The sequence below is a fragment of the Xiphias gladius genome, chromosome 18, assembly GCF_016859285.1.
Source record: "Xiphias gladius isolate SHS-SW01 ecotype Sanya breed wild chromosome 18, ASM1685928v1, whole genome shotgun sequence".
Taxonomy (NCBI): domain Eukaryota; kingdom Metazoa; phylum Chordata; class Actinopteri; order Istiophoriformes; family Xiphiidae; genus Xiphias; species Xiphias gladius.
In genome coordinates, this window is record NC_053417.1 from 19,285,120 (window position 1) to 19,311,533 (window position 26,414).

Consider the following 26,414-nt stretch of genomic DNA (forward strand, 5'->3'; position numbering starts at 1 on the left):
GGCCATGCAGGTACGGGCCTGCGCGGCTAGGTACAAGCTTTCCTTTGGTCTGCCAGTGGGCTCTTAATCTCCCAAGGTCCTAATCAAGTCCAGGCTCTCTGGTCTAGTCAGGTCAAATCATAGTAAACAAATCCAACCTGCTGCAAACTCTGCAAAAACTAATCTCAGACCAAAAACACTGGTCATCAAATTGTCATATTTACACCTTTATTATTTATATATTTGCTTTCCTATTTTTACCCTTTACACCATATGATACTGTATTTTTCTCCTATCTTCATGTGCATTCTGAATACTTGCCCCCATCCTTGTCTTGCTACCCTTTACATCCTTCCATAACCCAGCACTCAACCCTGAAGAGGTTTTCTCAGTCACGAGACCTATACAAAGCTAACTGTTTATCAGGAGGGACCATGTGTTAGGTGATGTCAAGAGTCTATATTTATGGCTAAGAGAGAGGAGAAGGAGAGGGGAAGAAGAGAAAGACAGAGGAAAGAGAGAGAGAGGGAGGTAGGTAGTGGGTGGGAGCATGCGGGGGCTGTGGGGCTGCAGCCATTGGCCTCAGACAGGAACTGGAGTGTGAATAGCTCACATTGGCTTAGCCTCTAAGCTGGGCTGGACCTCTAATTTGCTCTGCTTGTGAAGCTTTGAAGAAAAACGGCAGCTGCCTACTAGCTGCCTGCCTGAATGAGCTCGCAAGCTGGGAGGTAGCACTCGCTCAAAGACAACTGGATGATCCATGGAAGCCTTGGATGGAAGAGGGAGAGCAGAATTCAGCCTGCTTGGATTTATCTTTTTGAATAGTTGTGTGGAATAACGTGCAGAGAGACAAGCAGCAGCAGTGGCGGCGCTGGTGTAGAGGTAATTCTGTGACATTTGCTTCATCTCCTGGGAGTGATGCCCCGGCTTCCGGGATTAGATTGGAAGAGATGTGGGTGGGGAGAATAGACGGATACACACAGAGGCAGAAACACAGATGCAGGTGGATTTTTTTCGAGAGAGAGAGACTGTGGGAATCAGTGCTTATGCAGATCTGTTGTGTGATATTGATGAACTGTGATGTGTTGTGCCATGTGTCTGTGATGATGGCGGATCTGTGTGTGCACACAGATGCATGTTTGTCTGTCTGAGATGGTGTTTGGTTAGGGGCTGAATTTTAAACACTAATCTGTTGACACACTCGCCTGCTGTTGGAGGACATTATTACCCGTGTCTGCCATTGGCTCATGCGGCCACATCTTCTCCCTCATCTTTTTATTTCCATCCTCCCTTCATTTTTACCTCTTTGGTCACCCCACCTCGTGCACTAGCTCTCTCTTCTCAGCTTTACTCTTTAAAAGCTCCTTTTCCCCTTTTTTCACATAGCTCCCCTCTACTTTCTAGTAGGTGAAAGAAAAACAAAACCCCGCCATCTTTTGTGTAATTTTACAAGATTTCCAGCTAAAGACGCTTCAGATTGAATGTGCCTGCCCCCCCCCCCCCTTCTTGTCCCCCATATTGAAAGGGGAGAGATGGGGAGGGAGCAGGGGGAACAGCAGGAGAATAGCGGCTGGGACTCAGCTGTGAGGAGTGTTGTGGCGCGAGCTGAAAGAATGGCCTGTTGTGTTGGGCAGCAGCAGTATTGTGTGTCTGGCCTCTCTCTCCCTCTGTGTCTTCTGTCCCTCTCCTCTTTAACGGGTAACTCCATCATCCCTTTATTCAAAATGTGAATAATACCACAGTGAGGGACCTGCTCTTTGCATTAAAAAAAAAACCCATAAAATAGGTTCTTTGATAAAGAAAGCTACCCTTTCCATAAATGGAGGGCTGTTGAATTTTTTGATGCTAGTGGCACTAGGATACCTGAGATAAAACAATACTTTTTTAGATTCCTTATACTTTGAGAAATATAAACATGATTTTTATATAAAAACTTTTTTTCATGTAACAAACATAGAGCTGAAACAATTAGTCGATTAATTGATTAGTTGCTGGACAGAAAATGAATCAGTAACTATTTTGCTAATTAGTTAATTTTGCTAATTAGTTAATCAACAAACTTTACCTAGTTCCAGCTTTTCAGATATGAAGATTTGCAGCTTTTTTTTTTTGTCTTATATAACAAGAAACTGAATATTTGGGGTTCTGAACTGTGGGTCAGACAAAGTAAATTGTTTGAAGACATAAAACCTTGTAATTAAGGAAACTGTGATGGCCACATTTTCACTATTTTCTGACAAAGCGATGAATCAATTAATTGAGAACATAACCTGCAGAAAAATTGATAATAAAAATAACTGTTACTTGAAGCTCTAAAAAGAAAAAAAGCCAAAGGTCTTAAAAGTTTAATGTCATCTAAACAAAAGCAGTCATAAGAACTTTGCCTAAACAAAACAGTGTAAAGATAGCAAAATTTTGCATTAAATCAGGATCTGTTTGCTACAATAATAAGGACATGTATACCGGAGTACAGTACTCTGGACACAGACGCTGGTACCAAAAAAGTGTTGATATACATAAATGTGACTCTTTTTTCATTATTATACAGCAGATATACTTGTCGGAATATCTTCTAGGAGCTTGCCCCGTTTAATTGTGAGTTATGAATGGACTACTGTTTGAATGTATGCATGGTTTTGCATGTGTGATTCATTGTGGGAGGCAAGAGGAGGCATTGAAGCTCTCTGCTGAAGCTTCCCCAACCCCATGTTGGTTAATTGTACCTACAACAGCACGGTGTGCTCTTAACAGCACCTCGGCCTCTGATAGGATCTGGAGCAGGGCTGCTATTTGCTTAATCATTAATCTGAGGGCCTCCGCTACATTGATTCTCTCTCTGTTCCCCTTCATAAATCATTATAGGCCAGCAATCCTTTTAATGGGGGATGGAAGTGCTGATTGAAGCTACGGCACTCAGGATGTAATACTCACCTTGGTCTCTAGGTCAGATGATTGGGACTGAAGAAACTGGTCCAGTACCTGTCCGTCTAAGCAATATTAGATTTTTAGCCATTAAGGCATGAAGATGGAGTGACACTTGCTTTAATTAAAATACATTTAACCACTGTTCAGACCAAATATTTGTGATATTCTGTATTAGCCCTATTAGTAACTTTGAAAAAGATTTGTCCCACTGGCACCATAATGGATGCAAATGGTCAGTTTGTGGTTAAGACACTCCCATTGTCTGACCAGTGTATTAAGGGACTACTTGTGTAGACGAGGCCTTAAAGTGCTGCCTCAATCAATGCTGCTCCGGTAATTGGCTTAGGGGCCCAAGAGAGCTCCCTGCTAACTCCCTGTGCGACTGTTTGCTTCTTCTGCCCCTCCTCTGCTCCGTCTGCTAAGAGATACATATGTAATTTCTTCTCACGTCACCCCTTAGCCTCTGTTTTCATAACACACACTTCCCTGTCAACACTCAGCGTGTTTATCCTCGAAACTCGCCCCAATTTACGCTTTAGCTATGGCTTTGAATGTTCCAAAGGAGACAGTTGCAAGCATTAGTGGTAAAACTTGTTTTTTTAAGTATATAAAGTTCGATGTGATGTGATTGTTTGGAATATATTTCTTTAGAAACGGCCATTTCCCTGCAGTTCACAGTCCTAAAGCTAATCTCACGTCTCACTTGGAAGTTGCTGAGTCTTGCCCCCCTCCCCCCCGCTCCTGCGCACACTTATAACCAGCAGGGGTTAAAAACAGCAGATGTTTGGCTGAACCGGTGTGCGTGTGTCTACAAGTGTGTGTATGTCTGTGTTAGACAATGAGTGGAAGCTCCCCAGACCATCAACAGCAGGAAGGCGATTGAGGGTATCAAATGACACCAGAGCGCTGTCGCCTATTGTTAATACAAAGGAGGATGTTTTTTCACCTGGATTTTTGTGTGCGTGTGCGTGTGCGTGTGTGTGTGTGTGTGTGCGCGCGTGTGCGTGTTCGTGTGTGTGATTGTGGTTGTGGTTGTGGTGGTAGCAGTGTTGGCATATATGGGATGGTTTTTTTGATGTTATTTTACAAATTTACAATCATTATTAGGGAGATGATCATAAGCAGCTTGTGTCTCCAATGGCAAAAATCTGAACAGTCAAACAGGGCAGAAGGTCATGTGGGTGCGGATCGATTGAGAGGTGTTCAGGTTATCCTGACCCCTGGTATCAGTGAACCAAACTGAACCAGAGGTCACAACAGGACATCGAGAGAGAGGCTGCAGAGGGTGTAGACATACTTGCATGGCTCCCCTTGAGGAGAAAACATGCACTTCAACAACACTTCATTTTCACTTGGCAGCTTCTGCACAACCTGAGCTCTTAGAACAGTTTTAAACAATCTGAACATGTTTTCATTTTTGACTTTTGAAGCATGCTCCAAATTGCACACAATAGCGACCCAGTGCAATCAAGTGACTATTTTATGTCAGTAGGAAATTTACAGACTGTCCGGTGAAACAATAGTATTAAACACAATCTGCAGACATCCAGTATCTGATGCAGGGTTCATTTTCAGACTGGGTTTTAATTATAGCCATAAAGTCCAGTTTAGGGTTAATGTTTGTCTGAGGAGATTAAGTACAGTAAGTATAGTAGGAGAGTGATGTTGGTACTTCACCAGCAAACTAGGTGCTCAAAGGACCAGATTTGCCAACAAGAGACACTGTCAATTTTTCCTTTTTTTCATCTGATAATCAATATCAATTGTGTTAGGTACTGTATATACAATCTATAAACAAGACCGAGAGTCTACAGCCATGTTAAGGGCTCTCACCCAACAGTGATGTGAACTACATACCAACACACACACATTGACTATGTTAACATGTTAATGTTTAGCAGGATTAATGTTTACCATGTTAACCATCCTAGTTTAGAGTGTTAGCATGCTAAAATTTGCTTTTTGGCACTAAACACAAAGTACAACCGAGGCTGATGGGAATGTCATTAGCTATGCAGATATTTGGTATTGAAAAAAAATCAAATTTTTTAACTGAGGTTGGCATTTGAAAAAAAGTCAGGGAATCACCAAACTTGTTACAGTTCACACTGACAGAAACATGAGTGTCTGTACTCACTTTTCATGAAAATCCATCCAGTAATTGTTGAAATATTTAATTCAAAACCACGAATGTCAAACTCATTGTGGTGCTAGAAACGCTAGAGGAAAAGTCAGGACCAGAGTGGAGGACCAACCAGCCAGCGTTGCCATATTTTGAGCCACACCACTGGCCTGGCTAAAAACAACAATGTAAATACAGTATCATCTAAACTGAAGATGTATGAAATGTCATTTCAGATCCTTCAGCGTTTTGCACATGTACAGGACATTACGTTACATGTGGATCTCACTGGCAGGCCTGGGCCCCTTTTAGACAATACAAACATTCACTCAGCTACATGAATGAAATATTTAGTCAGCCTCCGCAGATAACAGCTTCCCTCTCAGTATAGACGCACACAGCTTTCGTCAGCCCACCAGAAACAGCTGCAGTGCAACTTCATTTAATGTAAAAATATGATTACAGTGTACAATAAAAGACAGTGTTTGGCATTTTCAACCAAGTAAAACCCCATCTATGCTTTTTCCTTGGCCTTTGTGCCTATACTACTTTTCAGTGAGTCTCTGTGATGATAAAATGCCAAATGATGTGGAGCAATATAAGAAGGAAAATATGAATTTTTGGCTGATAAAACGGTGAAAGTTGAGCCTTGTGCATTGTAAAAGATTCAGTAGCCAGATGGCCTTAGAATCTGCTTTTCTCTGAAGCTAGATAAAATGGCCTCTAAATGTTTTTCCACTTGCCTGCTAGCTCATTCACAGTGTGCAGCAGCATAAGCCTTCAAAAACATTTGGGAAGTGCAAACTCTTCACCATTTTGTTTAAGTACATTTTAATGAGATGAAGGAACCTGGAGATGGTTTCTCTTTACTGCGCATGTTTTTAAGTGGAAGTCATTAAAACGGAAAAAGTTTATATAAATCACTCTAGTCATTATGTTTGAGTTTTGACTTGACAGTCAGCACATCATTGCTATCATGTAGTTGGGAAAAGACAGCCAGCAGTAATTGTTGCTCAGAGATAAAGGCCATCTCGGTCTTATCAGTAGGTTTTGCTGCTTTCTGTGTCAGGTCACTGAGAGATGATGCTGTGATACTGAACTTGAAGTTGGTCTCCTCCTGTGATGTTAATCTTCTTCTCATACATCCTCTAAACCCTTTGGTATTGTCCACGACAACACCTCACGATGACAGAGCTGAAAATTATATCTTTTCCAAATTTCAGATTACCAGTTCATGTGAAGATTACCATCATAATTCATAAACTGTACATAGAGCACCTATTGTGAGGTGATAACATTCCTCCGCTAAAACTCCAAGGTCTGTAATTAATGACTTAGGACAGCTCGGATGCTCCTGCAGTTTATGATGCGTGTTCAGTGAGTGAGCGGCCCAGTATTCGGAGACAGGATGTGGGTCATAGCATGCACTCAAACGGGCCACTTCAGGGACACATGTCCCCTGCTCTGGATCTTTTTATGAACTGCCAGTGAGGACAGAAACTGGCTTCCACAACCTGCTATTTATAGTCCACATACTATATATATGTGTTTACACTCCCCTTCTCCCCTCTACCTGCCTCTCTGATTGTGAGTCTGTTATTGTGACAGTGTGGATGCCCATATCAGCAACCCTGTGTGTTTATTATAAATTGCATGCCATATTCAGACTGTAGCTAAATCTAGAGCAGAGTACAGGGGGGTTAAAAGTAAGCAGACATGCAAAACCACTCTTAGGTTTGGCTCATGATATACTGCAGCTCTATTTGCCACTCCACTTCCAGAAACACTTTCCAGTACAGTGCAATTCAGAACAAACCAGTAAAATGTGGCCTCAAAACTTTCAAGTATGAATTCGACAACTCTGATATTTGGCCCTCGTATGCTTTACAGGGTTATTGCATTTTCATTTACATGTATAGTACTGCAACTAATGATTATTTTTATAATCAAATAATGTCTGGATTATTTCTTTGATTGACGTTTTCATTTTTAATTCGATAAAATATCAGGTATAGTGAAAATGCTCATTACAGTTTACTAGAACCAAAGTTAATGTCTTCAAATAGCTTTGTTTTGATTGGCCAACAGTCCAAAACCAAAAGATATTCAGTTAGAAATTGTATAAAACAGATTAGAGATGTAGTGATGAGTCGTTTAAGTCAATTACCAGGCAAAAATGTCACAAAAGCACTGGCTACAACTTATCAAATGTGAGAATTTGCTGCGTTTCTCTTTGTTATATAATCATAAATTAAATATCTTTTAGACCTTTTATAGACTAAACAGTTAACTGATGAATGGAAAAAAATATAATTAGATTAATTGTCAATGAAAATAATCTTTAGCTGAAGCCCTAAAACAGATACAAGCAGGACAATCCTCACATTTAAAAAGCAGGATACAGTGAATATTGAGTGTTTTTGCTTGTTAAAGGACTTTAAATTAATTGATTACCAAAATTGTTGTCAATTAATTTTATCTGCTAATCAGTTAATTGTTTACTACTTTCAGCTATGTTTTCTTCTGCATTGTACAGAGGGAGCTCTAGGTGGTTTAGCAGTACAGTGAAAGACATAGACACAATGTTGATGATGTGACAGAGGCGAGGACAAGCTTGCCAGGACTCCTTTATCCTTTTAGCAGCGCCTAGATCAATACCTCTCTCTCTCTCAAACACACACACACACACACACACACACACACACACACACACACACACACACACACACACACACACACACACACAAACAGCTTCATCCTTGTGAGAAAGAGAACGAGATGCTACTCACTCAATAACACGATTTCCAGACAAGATGAAAGTGGAGATGTGAGGAGAACCAGCACAGAAAGTGCACGCCACAGAAAGCCAGAGGTGCTCTGTGTGTGTGTGGTGGTGTGATGGTTTTTTGTCAAATGGCAAGAGGTGAGAATGAGGGAGAACGTGCGAGCTGTTTGTTGTGCCAGGGATTTCACGTGCCCATTAGGTGATTGTTTTTCCTGTTGTGTGTGTCATGAGTTTGTATTGCCCTCGTCCTCTTTCACTCTCTTCATCTTTTTCCTCTGTGCTGTTTACCACCTATGAATATTTTCAACAGCAGGAACACATAGCAATGAAGAAATTAAACTATCTTGTAGTGTGAAATGAAGATGAAAGCAGAGGATTGAATTTATGGTCAGACACAGAGCATGCACAACAAGAAAAAGGAGATACAAAAAATCAAGAAAGATTGTGGGAGGGGACATGAGATGATCATACACTATGCTGGGTGGACAGTGGGAATTATATTTATTCATTGCTCAATAAAAGGTAAAGGGATACAAAGGGGAGGTGTGGGCACAATGCTGTGATTTTTTTCTTTCCTTCTGAAAACCGTATCATGGATGCATTCCAGCTGACTGACTTGCAACATTGCCCTCACCAGCCTAATACAACCAGAAAGATTAAAGGGGAATTTGATATATAGCAAAATCTCTTGACAGTAGAAAAATACCTACCATATCGTGGTATAAATGTATATCGACATGTTGCCAAACCCTATAGTACTCTACTATGAAAGTCAAGCTGCATAAATGTTTGACAACAGCATGATGACAAATTGAATCAAGTTGTAATTTGGTTACACAAATGTTGTTTTTTTGTTTTGTTTTTTAAAGATAACTTGAGCTACTAGCAAGTTGAAAACTGCAGGCTGTAGATTCTTTTCACTACAAAACACACTGCATCACATGACTCCTGTATCTGTAGGTTTATTTGTACCCTTTTTCTTTTTTTTTGCAAAAGTCCTGTAATCCTAATTCCTCTTTACATCGCAGAAACGCCGTTATCTCTACATAGTATTTCATATTTTTTAGCCATTCTAGCAGCATGGTTCCTGGGATGGTCCATCTGTTGGTTGGACCACCACTTTGGTCCCGACTGAAATCTCAACATCTACTGGATGGATTGCCATGAAATTTTGTTCAGACACTCATGGCCACGTCAGGATGAATCGTAATAACTTTGCTGATTCCTTAACTTTTCATGTAACACCATCATCAGGTCAAAATATACCCTAATTAGCAAATGTTAGTATGCTAATATGATGAACTAAGACGACGAACATGGAAACATACCTGCTAAACATCAGCATGGTAGCATTGTAATTGTGAGCATGTTAGCATGCTGAAGTTAGCATTTAGCTCAAAGCATTTCTGTGTCTGAATAGCCTCAAGGAGCAGCAAACTTGCCTGTAGACTCTTAGTCTTGTTAAAGTTTTTGAAGAAAAGTCATGGTCAGTGCACATGTTGGGAGCTGTTGCATACAAGTAGACTTCACACATCCATCTGCTTCTCACAAGGTATATTATTTTGAAAGTCCATACCTTGGGAGCAGCGCACTGTGTGTGAACCCTTCTTCTGTCTAGCACAGATGGAATTTGTATCTGCATGTCTTAACTTCTAAAGTAGCTGCATTGTAAAGATATACTTAAAGAAGTCATTTATTGTGAATTTGCTTTGGTTAGGGCCATGAGACTTAAAGGTGCTATATGTCAGTTTTTGCTATCGCTACCTAGCCGATGTTAGCATTAAAAGCTGTTTACTTACCAGTCTAGAAGAGACGCTGTGAGTTCAGCATCAAACTTCATTCCTTTACTCAGCAAGAGCTGTGTCCAGCAGTGAAAAGCAACGCCAATGTTAACTCGTTTTGCATCTATTCTTTATCAGTTCTTTTCTTCTACTGAAGTTAGCATGCTAACCAGCTAGCCCAGGCCCGTCCCGTCTTGTAATACCACTTTGCGATAGTTACTCACTGTAGTGTCCAGTCTGCCCTAAGTCTGACTTGTGAGGATAAAGAAGTAGAGCTGACCAGAGGGTGTATTCTAACCTCTCATTTTGTCTTGCAACGATGGCTGAAGCTCTTGGCAACGTCAACATCACCACCACCCGCTCCTGGCAAGAAACCACGTTCGGCTGCAGAGAAAACTTACATATAGGACCTTCATAGAGCATTAAACGTATTCTCAATTGAAATTACTGCACTGGTGTTATCTTTTCAGTTGGAATAGATGAATTTCCTCTTTGGTTTTGTGTAGTAACAGAACAGGCTGTCATCATCGTCATTTATCTCAGCTCTTTGTTTATATTGTTCATTGTTGCTTAAACTATGATCAGTCAATTAATTGATTACTTAGCTTACTGTTCTTTTTTTGACATTTTATCATTTCATATTAAGTAGTACCGGAGGTACAGACATTTGTAATCTTCCATCCTAAAAAGTAGTTCAGCAGGATGTAACATCTGCAGCATCCACATGCTGCAATAGCAAAACTGTAACCATTGTGACATCAACACATTTGAGACGACTGTCATTTATTCTCTGTTGTCAACACTGACCATTTCTGTGCCCTCAGAAGAAGTTTTGATTATTAGAATTAAGTCTTACGTCTAATTAGATAATTAGAAATAAACACAACTGACAGAATCTCCTGACTGTGAAGTAATGTGAAACAGAGAGCTGTTAAAGAAGTTGTTTGGACCTTTTCTGACATTTCTTTTCTTTCCTGCTGAGAGTTAGATGAGAAGGTCAATACTACTCCCATGTCTATGCCCTAAATATGATGCTACAGCCAGCAGGCCAGTTAGCTTAGTTTAGAATACATTTATGCTAGGCTAACCTAATCCATACATAAAACTGACAACGAGAGTATAACAGCTGGCACGGCTAACACAATCCATCTAGTGCCATCTTGTAAAGCTCAGGCACTACAAAACTGAGGTGTAAAAGTGGCTAGTTGTGGTTTTACAGGGAGTAAGATTTAGCCAATCTAAGGTGACCATCTCTCGGCTGTAGCTTCATATTTAGTGGGCAGACTTGAGAGTGGTATCGATCTTCTCATCTAACTCTCTGCAAGACAGCAAATCAGTGTATTTCCCAAAATGTCGAACTATTCCTTTAAGTGTAACAGAGCCTCAAAGTGGGTTTGTTGGCCAATTAGTATTCACTACTGTTATGTAATAACATAAGAATATTTTAGTGGAGTGTGTTCCGCATTAATACGGATGATTAATTGATTTAGAGCAAAAATCAATACAATCCCAATTAGTTTTACTATCAGTGAATGACATAACTTATAAACAGAGGAGTAAATATTCTGTGAGACTGTGAAACTCCTTTCATTAGGTTTTACCAACTGTATTACTAGTGTTAGCATTTGGCAGATTTAAGACAAGTGCTCTAACCAGCAGTGAACACACTCTCAGCTGCGAGTCCATGTTTGGGTTAGTGAGGAAGGAGCTCCTGTGTAGATTTCAGCTTCCCCTGTTAGATGTGCCCGAAGTCTCTCTATCTGTAAGAAACTGTACAAAAAAAACAAATAATACTACAGATATGCTCTGTCCCACCTCTCTGTCTATTATTTGTTGTGTTGTTTATGAACAAAACACACAACACTATTAAGTGTTTTTTCTGTCTCTTACCACAAATTGGAATTACAGCACAAAGACTCTGGAGAGGTTAGAAAACGTACAGAATCAATAAACTGTAGCCCCACTGTAAATGCTGAGCAAAGACACAGACACATGGGCAAGCTTTCATCATTTCTTACATCCACTCAAAATAAAAAAATAAAACAAATTATTAAAGTCCAGAGCCACTGTGAGGACAAATGATAAGCCTCAGAAGCTGTGCAGCGTCCTATCTTTTTATTGCACCACAGTACAGGAACAGTATAGCCAGTGTTAGTGCTGAATTAAAATGCCATCGGTAACACCACAGACAGATTTGTCTCCTTTCCTTTATTGAATAATCATACCTACTGACACCATTAAACCTGAAATGCAGTGTGCAAAGTGGCTCATCTGGAGCATATTTGATGTCTGCAGAAGCAGGCCCCAGCATGTCATATTTGATTTTCTGAAAGCAAAACAAAACAGACAAAAGAACAGAGACATCTTAATTTCACCACAGTTTAATGGAATATCACATATTTTCAACTGATGTTCAGTCATTCAAAAGATCTTTTAGTTGTGATTGTTATAATTATTTTTAGAAATGTAAGATTTTGGCTTTATAACGCTTTTATTGTTTTGTCCTGCCACAGAACAAGAAATACAGGGAGTGGACAGCAGTAATTAATTACTAATATAAATACTATTTGTTGTTGCTTGTGAATCTCCTAATGTTTAGTTTTTTAGCAGTGACAGAGAGATATTATTTTTAAGTGGTGGTTTGTGATGTTATTGTATTGAATTTCATTTTTAGTTAGTTAGTGCCATCATGTCCAACCCTTGTATCAAGCTTTTGTAAAAGTTCCACACTGGTTTTCCTACCAGTACAAAAAGGCACTCATCCGTTTTTATACAGTCTTGTTGACTCTCTGGAGAACAAAGATTACTCTCTGTTGGGTTTGATGGTATTTCAAAACTGAAGACGTTTCCAAATGTGCTTGTGTTAAATTTTTCCATAGGCATAGGCTGGTTTCTCACAATGAAAGAATGAGCCCATTGATGACTGTCAGTGGAAGTTAGTTCATCAGAGCCGGGGTCAGGGCCGAGTACGGCCCAGTCATTGTTTCTCTGGACATAGAAAATAGAGACTATCCACAGTGGTAGTAAGGAGACGAGCCTGACCTCACTCTTACTGTTGTACACTGAGAGTATTCAGACTCTCGCTGCTCTGAGTGAAGCTGCTGGGTATTCAGCAGGAATCAACTCCAAAAATTAACAAAGTGTTCTTAGTTTAGTTCTGGGGGGAAAAAAAAGAAAAAGACAAGAAAACTTTTCTAAAAAGACATCATTGGCTCTTTAGCAACAGTGAAGTGTATTTCATCATCAAATGGGCTTGCGCTGATGAAAAAGATATTTTATCATGATATCTATGTTTATCATCTCACTTACAGAGGACGATATGACAATATACTGTATATACCATATATGAATACAATACAATACATGAATACAATATGAATTTGTCTGCTGTAAGAAAATTGCCTTATCATTTATACCGAGGAAGCTATTATTATCTCTGGGTGTCATTATCGACACTGTTGCAATCAATAGGCAATTTTGATCAGTTTATCTGCTGATTATTTTCTTGATTAACGGATCGGTTGTTTTGTCTATAAAATGTTAAAACATTGTGAAGAATTCCCATCACAATTTTCAAGGCCCAAGAGGATGTCTTCAGATGTCTTTTCTTATCCAACCACCAGTCTAAAACCTAAAGAGACTCAGTTTAAAATGAAATAAAATGGGTGATTATTTTCATTATAGATTAATCTTCTGATTATTTTCTCAATTAATCGTTTGGTCCATAAAACATCAGTAAGCAGCCAAAAATGCCCAACGGAATATACAAGAGTACAAGTATAAGTACATTATCATATCTCCCATACCTATAGTTGAACGTATCCTACTGATGGCACTTGTGGCTCCACTAATACTACTACATATTGTCATTTCATATGATGTCATGTCAAATTGTGTATCCTTGTATGTTTTTGTATGGCCAAAGTGTTCACATAAAAAAATCTTACCATCAGATTATCGAATTGGACCCAAAGCTGTTGTGGTCTTTTTAATTTTGAAGTAAGGGCAAACTTTACTTGTTGTGTTTCATTCTCCTTGTTTGTGTGGCTATCAGTTGGTTTACTGCCCAGCTTTAAACTTCCGAGACATCCAAACACTGAATACTGTTGAACAATAGTTTAAGAGATGAATAGAGTTGAATTTGAGATTTGTTTTTTTTGTTTTGTTTGTTTTTTTTAGAGTTGCTGCAACTACTATTTTCTGTGGGGTTGTGTTTAAAACACAAGTCCGCCATCAGTGGACCTCTCTGTGTCTGTCCACCACAGCACATGGATTTACAAGATTAGTATAGATCCTGAGAAACTATACATTGTTTATTTCAGAAATAAATGGTTTTGCTACTAGTATGCTATAATTTTTCAATTTCAGTAACAGCATTATTATATTGCTGTACCATAACAAACATCGCATGGTCTAAAATTAGAGTCTCAACTTTGTCTTCTCTTCTTTGAGTTTGCTGTGATCAATACTTGTCCAGTAAAAATGTGAGATTCTGCTGGTGGTTCCCACTGCAGCTGGACAAACTGTAACATGGCGTCTTGGCACTGAATCACAGCGAATGGGAATTCATTGCTGTGACATCATTAATACGTCACAATATGGCGACAGATGATTGATTGCTCCACAAGAGTGATCTCCTACTGCACTGGAAATCAAAGAGAAGCAAAGTAAGAACAGAAAACCAGGTTACACAAACCAGAAGCTTAGATTGTCAAGTTTAAAGAAAAAAAAAAAAAAAGTTCAATGCCACTCATGAGGGTTAAAAGACAAAAATGTTTTCTTGCTGTATACCAAACATGGGATGACGACGTAACTAACGCTGAAAGATTTGTGCCAACGAGGCAGGGTTCAGTCTTCAAAAGTCGTTAATATAAGCCCACTAGAATTAGTCATCCTATCACAGCCCTTCACTGTGGGGAATAGCCGGGAATAACAGCTCCATTCCCTGCTCAGTAGACAGCGTCATTAGAGCACACTGAGTCTCAGAAACATCTCCCACCCTGGGACCACCCAGCCCTATGACTCAAATTCCCGACTTCATTTTCATCTCATCTCAGTCCAGTGAGCTGAATACAAAGCAGCACTTTGCTTATGTGTCTCTGCTGTAAACGGTCAGTTAGATTATTTATAATGTTTTTTTTCAACATGTGAGTGACTTGTTTTGGTACGCACTGTCTGAGCACTATGTCCTGTCAACTAAATTGCCTCCTCCTTATCAATTTATCTGGAGTATCATTTTCAGAACGGCAGGAGAAGAAGCAATAAGGAGAATCAGTGTTGCCTTTGCGGTGCAGTGAAGGTGTAGGATTCTGAAGTGCACAGTAAAGGCTTGCTTATTATCAGGTGTTTGTGTGAGCTTGCATATTGGAGAGTTGCAGGTAAATATTTGAACGAGACAGAATTTTGTGTCAAACATGAACTTTGCCTGTCTAGAATAGACCATAGTGATGATGTTAAAGTGTTTGAAGAGTGATTAGCTGTCATTCTACATTTATCTGCTTTCAAAAAGTGTTTTTATTTTAAACCAGTTTTTATTGTAATGACTTTGATGATCCCCAGACTTTGCCTCTTGCACCACCATGAGTTTGACATTTGTGGTTTTGAGTGAAATATCTTGACAACTCTTGGATGGAGTGCCATAAATGCTGGTCCAGACATTAATTTCTCCACCAGGATGACTTGTAATAACATTATCTGACTGTCTCTCCTGGAAGGCATTCATAGCAGAGGCCTTCATGGGTCCACAGAATCGGACCGGGTCCAACTTTTCCTCAGTCTAATCAGGTCAGGTAGGGTCTTGTTTCACTGCTGTGGGGCTCAGCTCTGTGTGTACGTATGTACAATACCCGTGTGGATCCAAATGGACCCGGGCGTATGTGGTATCAACCCTGATCATGTGGTTTGTCACAGTCACCACAAAAGAAAACAATGTTTTGAGGCAAGAGGGAGAATGAGAACTGTGAACTTCAAATATTACTAGAGCTTCACTCTGACAAGGAAACTGAAACCAGGCTTATTCGAGGAAAATCAGTAGCCTACAAGATTTATGCTATTAAATGACAACTTTGGGGAATTTGATGCACATTTATTAAATAGATTAGAGTATTGCCTTTTTTTATGCCGCCCAGTTGGCTACAGAATGTTTTATTGTTGGTGCAATAGGTGGAAATAGGACTTTCAGTTATTTATATAAATTTGTCTTTGAAGCATATGGACAAATTATTTTAGTTTCTATAACTTTGCATTAGTTCGTATGAAATTATTATTATTTCATTGCAGCTCTTTTCCACTGTGGCTCTTTGTAAATTGCTTGAGGTAATTAATAGCACATCATGCTGCTGCTGCTGGAGGTGGTGTTCTCTCTGTTGGAGTCTGTTCAGGTCTTGTTCGGGCAGGTTTTCCACAGGCCCGGAGCTGTGACAACCTGTAAATCATAGTGCAGATGTCAGATTGTTGGTTTCAGAAAGTTACAGAATCTGACTTCAGAATGATGTGGGGGGGGGGGTTTCTGATGCTGTTCAACCATTCGACATGCAGTTTTGACGGAGTATAATGGCCACTTTAGTCTTGCTATGAAGTAGTTGTTTCTTTTCCAGTAGAAAGTTACTTCTGATTATCATCACTGAGGCCCAGTAAGTTGCATTGTGTTTGGAGAACAATGGTTCACACTGCTGCCTGTGTTATAGTGAAGTCCACCGCACTTAAGAGGGGTGTGAGAGTACATTATATTCATATGTATGTGTATATATGCATGTAAACACTCCCATCCTGATCACAGATGGGTTACAACTTCCGTCAACCATCTGGCCTGTCTTCTCATCTCCTCTTTGTAAAGACAGCAACACAATAGCTCCTGTCTCCATTGTCTGGTGTCAGCTTCCTCCTACAAAGTGTTCTCACTACAAAGTAAAACACTGCAGACCACTAATCATTAACTCCAAAGGGGGCTCAGGGCAGTTAGGCCAGAATGGGATATGTCGGTGATCGTTTACCTATAAAAAGAATTTGAAACAGAAGAGTTGATTCAGAGTCTAATCAGACCTCTTATGTGCAATGCTTGAAGAATTATGTCAGTTACACTGTCTCATGTCTTCTCTGGTTTCACAGAGGAAAAAGGTCCTGGTTTATATTATATTTCCTCAAAGACTGAAAAGCTTTTATGATACTACAGTTAAACCTGACAAAACCTAAGAAAGCTGTAAGTGTAGCTGTAAAGCATTGCAGTTGTAACAGGAACAATGCAGCTTTAACAATCAATACCAGCTTAAGTATTATGACTATAATGGTATTATGTCAGTGCATTTTACAACTCCAGACTCACCATGAAGAAGTGGATGGATTGATAACAGTATTAGGGCTAGTGAATTTCTAAAGGTGACCTTTATTTTATCTTCTAACTTAGCAGGCGGCAGTTTCCCATGAGGCAGAGAGATAGCTCGAGATGTGAGCCTCGATTTAATTTCCTGACATGATATTTGTAGCCACTCACCAGTCACTGTACTTCCAATCACTGAACCAAATTACAATCACACCCTCTTGATTTCAGAACTCTTGTTTCCTGCTTTAGAAACGCTTCCCTATGACTGCTCATCAAGTCAGAAAGCTTAATGAATCCTGTCATGTTGACTGCATTTTAACGTGAATGACAGGCTTTCGCTGCGGACGTTGTGAGAGAAGAATATTGAAGCACATGTAAGCACATGGCTTGAATCTAAACTGGTTATCAGCAGCCACCTAAACTTTATTTGTTTTGTTTTTGTTTTTTTCCTTGTCCTTAGGTACAACCCGCCCCCCTCGAGACGGAGAGGTGCCAGGGGTGGATTACAACTTCCTGTCTGTGGAGGACTTCCTAGAGCTTGAGGAGAGTGGCACATTACTGGAAATAGGAACATATGAAGGTGAGGAGGAGGAGGATGATGATGATAATGATCATAACTAACACTCCATGCGACTCCTATTAGCGCAGGTGTCCCGATTCACCACAGATACAATAAGCAGAGCAGCGATCAACACATTTTTTCCTACATGCAGGCAGGCCCTAAGAGTGTGCACTCGGTTGACTCCTATTAGACTGTGCATGATGGGGGTAGATGCATCCAGGAGACAGCAGGTCGCTCCACATTTGCGCCTCTCACTCTGATTAGGGCAGTGTTGTGCAGCGCCAAGTCTCAAACTGACACAAACCTGTGTGTGTAAACGTGTGTGCGGTTGTGTGTTCGTGCATTGTGTGTTTATGTGCGGGGCTGTGGGTTACGCAGGGCTAAGACTGATTGGTGTGTGTGATTGTGTGCGTAGGGCAGTTAGAGAATGTTGCAACATTAATCTGCTTGGCACCGAGTCTGCTGCGTGTTGGCATCTTCCTCTCTTTCACGCAGACAATGTCAAATACCTGTCCACAGGAGTCTGTGGCCATCCGGCCAACCAGGGGAAGCCTGGATTGTTAATTCATAAATAAATCGAGAATGAATGAATAAGTGATTATATAGAATTGAATATATGTAACTTTTATATACTGTATATGTACTGTAATTTTCCCCTCAGTTTTGTTGAATATTTTGGGGAAATTTTTGCCTTTTTCTTATTTGATAGTAACCAGTAGAGGGTTTAGAGGAAATGAGAGGAGATGACATACAGCAACATCGTTAGGTGAATTCAAACTGTTAAAGGAATAGTTTGACACTTTGGGAAAGAACCTTACATGTGTGCTCAGTAAATATGAAGCTAAGGCTAGCAGCTGGTTAGCTTAGTTTAGCATAAAGACTAGAAAACAGAGGGGAAACAGCTAATATGGCTCTTTCCAAAGGTAACAAAATCTGCCCAACAGCTCCTTTAAAGCTCATTAATTAAGATGAAATCGTGAGGCTAACCGGCTGCTGGCTGCAGCTTCACATTTATTGTACAGACGAAACACTCATATGGATCTTCTCATCTAATCATCAGCAAGAAAGCAAATAATTGTATATTTGCCAGGCAACCAGCGGAGACTCTAGGAAGTCACTGCTCCCGGGCCAAGAAATAGTAACATAACCCCTGTAAAACTGCAAATGGACATTTTTACACTCTGGTTTTTGTACGGATTAAACAAACGAGACCCCTGGGCCACCAGGGCATCTCTTCCACTTATATACACAAAGAAAATCTGGATATATGATTGGTACAATCCAGAAAAAAACATTTTAAATTCTTTGTTTGCACCACTGACTAGAACTAGAACCGTTTTGCTTTTCTCATCAGCTGCTTATTTCCATAATTTGTAGTCACACACTGATCCAGCTTTATGTCTTTTCCTTTCAGCGTAAGATTACGAGGTTTCATAGATCCTCTACATGCTATCTCTCTGTCCCCCACTCTGCCTCTTCTTATCCCCGGCCTCCTCTCTCTGTCTCGGTTTCTCCTTCTCCCTCCGTCTGTGTCTCTCTCAAGCATGCTAATGCCCTTCTTGTTGCCTAGGTAACTATTATGGGACCCCCAAGCCACCGAGGCAGCCCATCATTGGGACAGTGATTCTCAGTGATGCAGGCTCCCAGCAGTCCACGCCAAAGCGCACCAAGTCCTACAATGACATGCAAAACGTCCGAGTAGTGCCTGCTGACGACGACGATGACGACCAGGCCACGGAAATGAACAACAGTTTTACAGGTGAGGGCGTTGTAGCGCCTCTCCAGCCTCTCCTTGTTTGCCGAAGTTTCTGTATCTCTACCTTTCTTTGTCTCTGCATGTGTGGTATTCTCCATCTGTTTAGCTGTTTCTCCTTGAGTGGATGCTTGTTCAGGAGTGGCTGTGTATACATGTGTGTATAAGAAGGAGAGAGACAATATGTGTATGTTTATGATCCTCTCCTCTGTTGTATGGGGTCGGGCGGTTACATCATGTCTTTGTGATACTGATTCCTATTTCTGTGAGCCTCCAAACACTGCCATCTGCCTGTGAGGAGGGGTGTAGTGGGCACATAAGTAGATTATAGGATACACACACACAAGATTCATCGTTCTCTCTCTATGCCACAACCCTCACATCCTCTCCTACCTGTATCTTATTTTGCCACGTTTCATGCCTTAGTTTATCAGTTTTCCCTCTGGCATGTCTACATGTTTGTCAGGTGTTAATATTTCTGCCTCAGATGACAGTATTTCCACGCCAGATTACCGCAACACATTTTAACAGAATTGTCATCTGCATTTAAATGAATTCCATAATATAAATAAAAGAAGAAAATAGGTGACAATATGAGACAATATGAGACTTTTATGCCAAATCTTGTGTTTCCCAACTTTTCTTCTCTACTTTGAGCGCTATCCTGTTTTGTGAGTGTAATAGGTGGTGTTTTGGTTTTTTTTTTCTGCTTTGAATCTATGCCCTCTCTGTTTCCCCCTGCGAGGCTGCCAAAGTGTTGAATTAGCATTTGATCAACTCTGAAAGGCCCACGGAAGTGGTGGAGGACACTGGGCCAGAACTGGGGAGCAAGTGGGGATGGGGGTTGGGATTGCTAGCTTTAAAAGAAAGAGGCTTATGGGTGGAGAGGTAAAAGAGGGTGGGGGTCAAAAAGAGTTTGTGAAGGACTGCTGATGAAAGAATTTGCATATTCCTGGGGCCCTTTCAGTACACTAGAAATGGGCTGGAGTAAAATTTAAGATGGGGGAAGGGGAAGGGGAAGTGCTGGGAATTTGGTGCTGTTAAAATTGCATGTCTGCTTATTTTATTCTTTTCTTGCATGCACAAGACATAAACTGTGTTTTTGTTCTCTTTTGTTGTTGTTGTTGTTGTTCCGTGTTGTGCTTGTTGTGTTACCCAGGATCCTTAGTGCGTAGTCTCTTCCCCTCTCCTTTGTTGTGCACAGGTAACCCTAACGACCAGGACGAGAGCCGCGGCGGCATCCTCCGGCCGTACCCCGCACGTGACAATGCTCCATCCTGTGGTCTGAACAATGCGGCCACCTCCACCGCAGACAGTGGGCAGCAGACCCTCGCAGAACCGCAGGTCTCTCCGGAAGACCCGCTGGGACCGCTGCCTGAAAACTGGGAGATGGCCTACACCGAGAGCGGAGAACTTTACTTCATAGAGTATGTATCGACAACCTGCAAACCTGAACGGGTTAATCTGCTGCACACACTCTCTTGGCACTGCCTGTATAAGCATTTCTCACCATAGCTCATACTGCAGTTGGTGTTTTCTGTATTTTACCTGCACTATTATCCCTTTTGTTCGTCCAGTGGCTTGTCTTCCCACATGATTTGATTTTTAGGCCTCCCCAGCCAACCTGCCCAACCCCCTGAGTGCCACTGCTTTCCTGTTAATCCCTGCATGTCCCGATCTCTAAAGGAGATCACATCCTGATCACCTGACTACCTCCACCTCTCTGTCCTCTCTGCAGCACGGCAAAGGCACACCACCAGGACATGGCTGTGTATTTTCAGAGCTTGTATGTTCATTTCTGCTATCACTGAATTACAGTATGTTCTTGTTTAACAATAGAGGGAAAAGTCAGGTCGTTTATTGTTGATATCCTGCCTGTGTCGCTCTGTTATTCTCATTTCTCTTTGCAGCAGACGCCCTCTGTCCTCTGTAAACTTGCTGATGCGGTTTACTTTCTAATTCTTATTGATGCATTCATGCATCTCTGCTGTGCTTTAATGTGTCCATTTGATGGCCTGTGTTGAATTATTCTGTTTGCTTGTTTTTTTCCTCTCAGCCACAACACAAAGACCACATCATGGCTGGATCCTCGGTGTAGAGACAAAGCCTCCAGGCCTCTGGAAGAGTGTGATGATGATGGTAAGCTGCTACACATCATTTACACAATAAAAGTGTACATTCATACTTCTGTGTAGTGGTTTAGCAGTCAATAGGTGGTGCTTGAGGTTTCAGACATGGGGCTCTTCTTGTGTATTGAGTGGTGACATTCCTTAATTTCTCAGTAGTGTGTTTATAAAAGGTTTCATCAGAGTTGTGACTGATGTGTCGTACAATTGCTTTACTGTAAATTGTTGACTTTTTGTTCTGTCACGACTACTGTCACAAAAAAAAGACATATAATTCTCAAATAATTAAGAAATGTTCAAGAGTTTCCGAATGACAGTTGACAATTTCAGATTTGAGAGCACAGACTGCAAAATTGCACCATCAAGTGGTGAAACTGAGAGTGGCACACTACACTTTCTTTTTTTTTGTTGACATTTCATCCTGTAAATATCAGTTTTGAGACTAAGGGGTTTCTGTTTCCCTATTTGCCATTCTCTGGACTCTCACTTCATTCTTTATTTGCTCTTGATTCCTCCATCTCTGAATAACCTCTCCTCCGCCATCCATCCCTTTTCTATTCTTCATTTTGTTTTCTTTGTTTCATCTTGCTTTCGCCTTGGAGAAGAAGGGATACATACGGAGGACCTGGAGAGTGATTTAGGTAAGATTTTTTATTTTTGTGTCTAAAACTAGGGTTATTCTGAGGCATTTTATTAGGTTAGATGGCACAGTTACTACTTATATATTATTTAAAATAGATAAGTCCTTAACTTTTAATTTAAGAGATTAATTGTGATATATATGGTGATATGATTTCTTTTTTCATACTGTTTGATTCTGTCAGCAGGCTGCAGTAGAAATATTTTTGATTTAGGTAGGAGAAAGGAGAGCTGCAAGCAATTGTGACCACATATGGCAAGGCAGATCAGTGTTACAATGTTTGTATTGTGTGCTGTACCAGCTCCACAAGTGACATGATAGATGTCCGTGCCAGCTGCAGAAAGCAGTGGTGCATATCGACAGTTATTGGTGATAATGTTTTTTAACAGCAATATGACTGAAGAAGAAGACTGCAAGCTGATGTAAACAATGCATGTTTCATAAAAACAAAAGAAGAAAAAAAATCAGGAAAATCATTCAATATTTTCTTGGGCCTTAATGTGTTTTGCTGAGAACTGTAAATGTAAACAGATCTGTATTTGCTAACTGAAAACTTCACAGGGTAGCTTTAAAGCATAATAGATTCTAATGGATTTTCTCCAGATTCATGCAGAAAGATGGTTTGTGTTTAGAGACTGTAAAATAAAACAATCAGATGTAAACCTGGCCATCAAGTTATATCTGTGTCCATGTCCAAGGTGACTTTAACGTTTCTGGAAGTTGGTTTTATTACATTTGTTGCTCCGCTTTCCAAATGTCTCCCTCCAGAATTTCAACTTATAATGGAGCCTCACAGCATTAATCGCTCACATGTGTTATTGTAAGATATACTGTATGTGGTTTAGTTAGATGTTGTTAATCACAGTTCTGATTTTAATTCCAACATCCATATCCAAAGGTTTAGCATTTTTGGATAATTTAATTTCCTCTTGATATAACAAAGACAATATTCTACTCTTCATCAGTCATAGCGTGACTAACAGGAGTTATTTGTCGCAGATGCACAAAAACACATCTGGAATATGTTATTCTGAGGTTGTGCTGAGGACTGAGACTGAAAGATGAATTTGGAGTTGCCTCAAAGACTGGCAAAAGGCTAAGCTGCCAATTCTCGTCGCATATGCAGGTGGCACATACAACCCTGTAATGGAATGAGAGCTCACTCCCAACAAGGCCCTGAATATGTAAGCCTTCATTATTGCTGGCTGCTCAGACGCAGACAGTGTGATTATTGATTGTGATATCCAGTCTCTTATAAAAGTGTTTACTGGACTTGGGAGACGCCCCCAGTAACACAAGGAGGCAACGTCTGTCTGAAATCAAATACAGTGACGTGGAGAGCTGAGATGCCAACATCTTAATGGCAGTGTGTCAGTTTCATAGGCCTCATCATGTGTAAAGCTGTGTGAGCGTAACACTGTAGTAATATTTAGCAAAAGAATTACAATATGCAGACAAATACATGTTAGCTCCTCAGTTTTTAAATTTCCACACCAATCTCGTGTTGACCCGCATTCTCTTGTAGACTTGCTTTAAGTTGTGTAGTATCTTTGTTCTCACTCCTACTGTGAGATGTTTTAGTCTTAATGAGCAGAATAAATGTAATGTAGGAAGCAGGAGAGCGATCCAGGTCATAATTTAGTTTATGTAACCCCTTACGGGCATCTATGCACAGCACAACAAAACACAAACACAACAATGACCGTTTTGGAGAGTCAACATACAACCACACTAACTCACTGAGCTCTGATAGTGAAGGTAAAAAGTGTTGTTTTTCTGTGTTTAAATGCTGTTGGCTTTCTGTATTTCAGAGCTGCCTCCAGGATGGGAGAGAATAGATGACCCAGTGTACGGGGTGTATTATGTAGAGTAAGTTAATCACCTTATTGATTCACATAAATACAAAGAAAAACAAGATTTCTCCAAATTAAAGACCCTCTTACAAATCTTCTGTCAGTCTTTCCACCTGTAGGTCACATGCACCTGTCTTACTCCAAAAACTGAACCTTCATATAGATAAGAGCACCTTTTATATACTGTCTTAACTGTCTTTTCTTCTTTTTCTAATCAATCTTTACCCTTAATACCTTGTTTTCTCTCCATCTGTCTCAGTCATATAAACAGGAAGACACAGTATGAGAACCCAGTGGTGGAGGCGCGGCGTCGGAAAATCCTGGATCAGCAGCAGCAGCAGCAGCCGCAGCCGCAGCCTCCAGAAGGTGAGCGGTATATTCGAGGTTCGTTTCCTGCCCTGGCACGGCACCATTTCTTTCTTTCTTCATGTCTGTGAGTGTCATGTCCCTCTACTTCGTCCAGTGCTCTCCTGGGTTTGGGCCAGGCTGCTTTTCTCTCTGCTGTGACTTCACTTCAGCTTCAACTCCCTTGTTAAGCCATGACAGAAAAAACTGTTATTCATTAAATGTACATTTTGATTCTCATAAGTTTTAATAAAATAAAGCTGGCCCAAGCCCTGGTGTCGTCTTTGGTGTTTAGATTTTAATTTATGTGATTTAAAATCATATATGCTATATATCATTTTGTATTGGATCATTTAATTTGCTTTACCATGAAAAGATGAGGAAGAGATCTTTACAGAGGTATCCAGGGGTTTTCAAACTCGTAGGCTGGGAGAATTGCAGGGGAGGTCTGGAGTAAGAGATAAGGAAAAGATACTGCGTGAGGTGAAAGGAACAGGTGCATGCTGGTGTTCTGAAAACAGCCATAAGTTAGTTACCGTAGATTTGCCAGGAGATTTGGCATGCTCACCAACATGGTTAGCAGTTGGAGCTGCGGCAGTGGCTGACACTTAGCTCAATTAAGTTACTTTAAGCAATTAAGTTACTTTAAATCCCTTAGCACTGGAATGATTCATTTTGCATCAAAAGTCATACTCCTTCTTGGAGACATAACTCAGTTAAATCTGAACACACAGACATGATAAATGTCCATAAATCCACTTAGAAATCATTAGAAGAAAGAACTGGCTCTTTATACCTCCAGATCTTGCCTGACAATCATCACTTTTTAATGTTTTCTTCAGTATCAAAGTAATCCAGTTGTAGTTGTCAGTAAATAAATGGCGAACTTGCAAACAGCTTATAGTTAGTTCAGCATACTTTTAATGGTGCCAAATTGCCAAAATGAAAAAAAAATACAGGTTACAAAAACAGGGCTCAAGTTGTAGCCCCAACTAAATGACTCCATGGCAACATTATACTTTTACATTCTCCAGAGCCCCCAAATTATGGGAACTGTAGTTCCAAAACTTAGAGAATGATTTAATCCCAAACTTAAGTAAGACAAACAATAATAATAGGAGTGCCAAATTCCATTAATATAAACTTTTTTCATGTTGCATTATCAATAGTATGAAGTATGTGTGCTATTTTTTTGTACAGTAAAATACTTTCAAAAGTATCTCACATACAACAAATAACAGTAGTAGAAGCTGATGTCAATGAAGAGCTGATTACAACTGAGGCATACAAATGAATCAGATGGCAAGTATGTACAGTGTGCGCTTTAAGCTCTGAGTGTGTATGTGTGTTGGTCTTAAGTGTCCATATGTGTGCATGTGTGTGGCACGTAAATACACTTTTGTGTTGAGGGTGTGCGGATTAACGTGTGTGTATTTGTGTCTGTACAGAGTGGATAGAGGAGCACTCCTCAGCAGCGGCTCCTCTGGCAAACTACGCTCCAAACCACCTGGAGACCTACAGGGACCCGCAGGTCCCGCCAACGCTACCTCCCGGCCCTGCAGGAGTCAAACGTAAATCTTTATGCTCATAGGCACTGTATATTACTGCTGCTTGATTATTCTATCGTGTGCTCCTGACTGGTCAACTGTTTTACAGCCAGTGTTGATGGAATCGTGAGCTTCAACATTTGAGTAATGAGTCGTTGCTAAATCATAGCCATCCTACTCCTGATCCTGATCTGAGAGACAAAATTGCTACCTTACCTACAAAACATTGTTCAGGAATTCTGAATGCAGAATATGTGGACAGAAAGGGTAACATTTTTTTTTCTCCGGTGCTCTGCAGGAGGGAAGCCTTTCTTCACAAGAAACCCAGCAGAGCTAAAAGGAACCTTCATCAACACAAAGCTGAAGAAGAGTCGGCGTGGCTTCGGCTTCACTGTGGTTGGAGGTGACGAACCAGATGAGTTTCTACAGATCAAAAGTTTGGTGCTTGACGGGCCTGCGGCTGTGGATGGCAAGATGGAGACAGGTGCAGTACATGACCATCAACCACTGGGGGCACTGTTTTCATTGAACAACACACACTGTAGTGTTCTTACAATACATCCATCCATTTTCCCTGAAATTTCACCATCGCACAACTGTGAGCTGATGCCAAATAACAGCAGCGGTGTAACAATAATTTGACTTATTAGGTAAACTTAAAACAACTTTAAATAGCTG

At 40.4% G+C, this 26,414-nt stretch overlaps 2 protein-coding genes across 17 annotated transcripts in view; one reads left to right on the top strand and one right to left on the bottom strand.

Moving 5' to 3' along the window:
- Positions 1-26,414, top strand: part of LOC120804342 (membrane-associated guanylate kinase, WW and PDZ domain-containing protein 1-like) — a 100,092-nt gene that overhangs the window by 44,363 nt on the left and 29,315 nt on the right. For 4 of the 14 annotated variants that reach the window (XM_040153744.1, XM_040153747.1, XM_040153754.1 and 1 more), the window contains 10 exons: positions 17,371-17,490; positions 19,043-19,231; positions 20,385-20,652; positions 20,964-21,011; positions 21,282-21,364; positions 21,954-21,992; positions 23,803-23,860; positions 24,104-24,228; positions 25,638-25,760; positions 26,035-26,220. In XM_040153744.1, the coding sequence (XP_040009678.1) occupies positions 17,371-17,490; positions 19,043-19,231; positions 20,385-20,652; positions 20,964-21,011; positions 21,282-21,364; positions 21,954-21,992; positions 23,803-23,860; positions 24,104-24,228; positions 25,638-25,760; positions 26,035-26,220 (1,239 nt within the window). The remainder of the gene's footprint in view (positions 1-17,370; positions 17,491-19,042; positions 19,232-20,384; positions 20,653-20,963; positions 21,012-21,281; positions 21,365-21,953; positions 21,993-23,802; positions 23,861-24,103; positions 24,229-25,637; positions 25,761-26,034; positions 26,221-26,414) is intronic. The other 10 variants (XM_040153750.1, XM_040153756.1, XM_040153757.1 and 7 more) reach the window with 8 other exon arrangements.
- Positions 24,227-26,414, bottom strand: part of LOC120804346 (rhodopsin) — a 51,399-nt gene continuing 49,211 nt past the window's right edge. For 2 of the 3 annotated variants that reach the window (XR_005709437.1, XR_005709439.1), the window contains 2 exons: positions 24,557-24,637; positions 24,227-24,372 (listed from right to left, as the gene is read on the bottom strand). The gene's annotated coding sequence lies outside the window, so the exon portion shown is untranslated. Of the gene's footprint in view, positions 24,373-24,556; positions 24,638-25,952; positions 26,197-26,414 lie in introns of all 3 variants that reach the window. The other variant, XR_005709438.1, reaches the window with a different exon arrangement.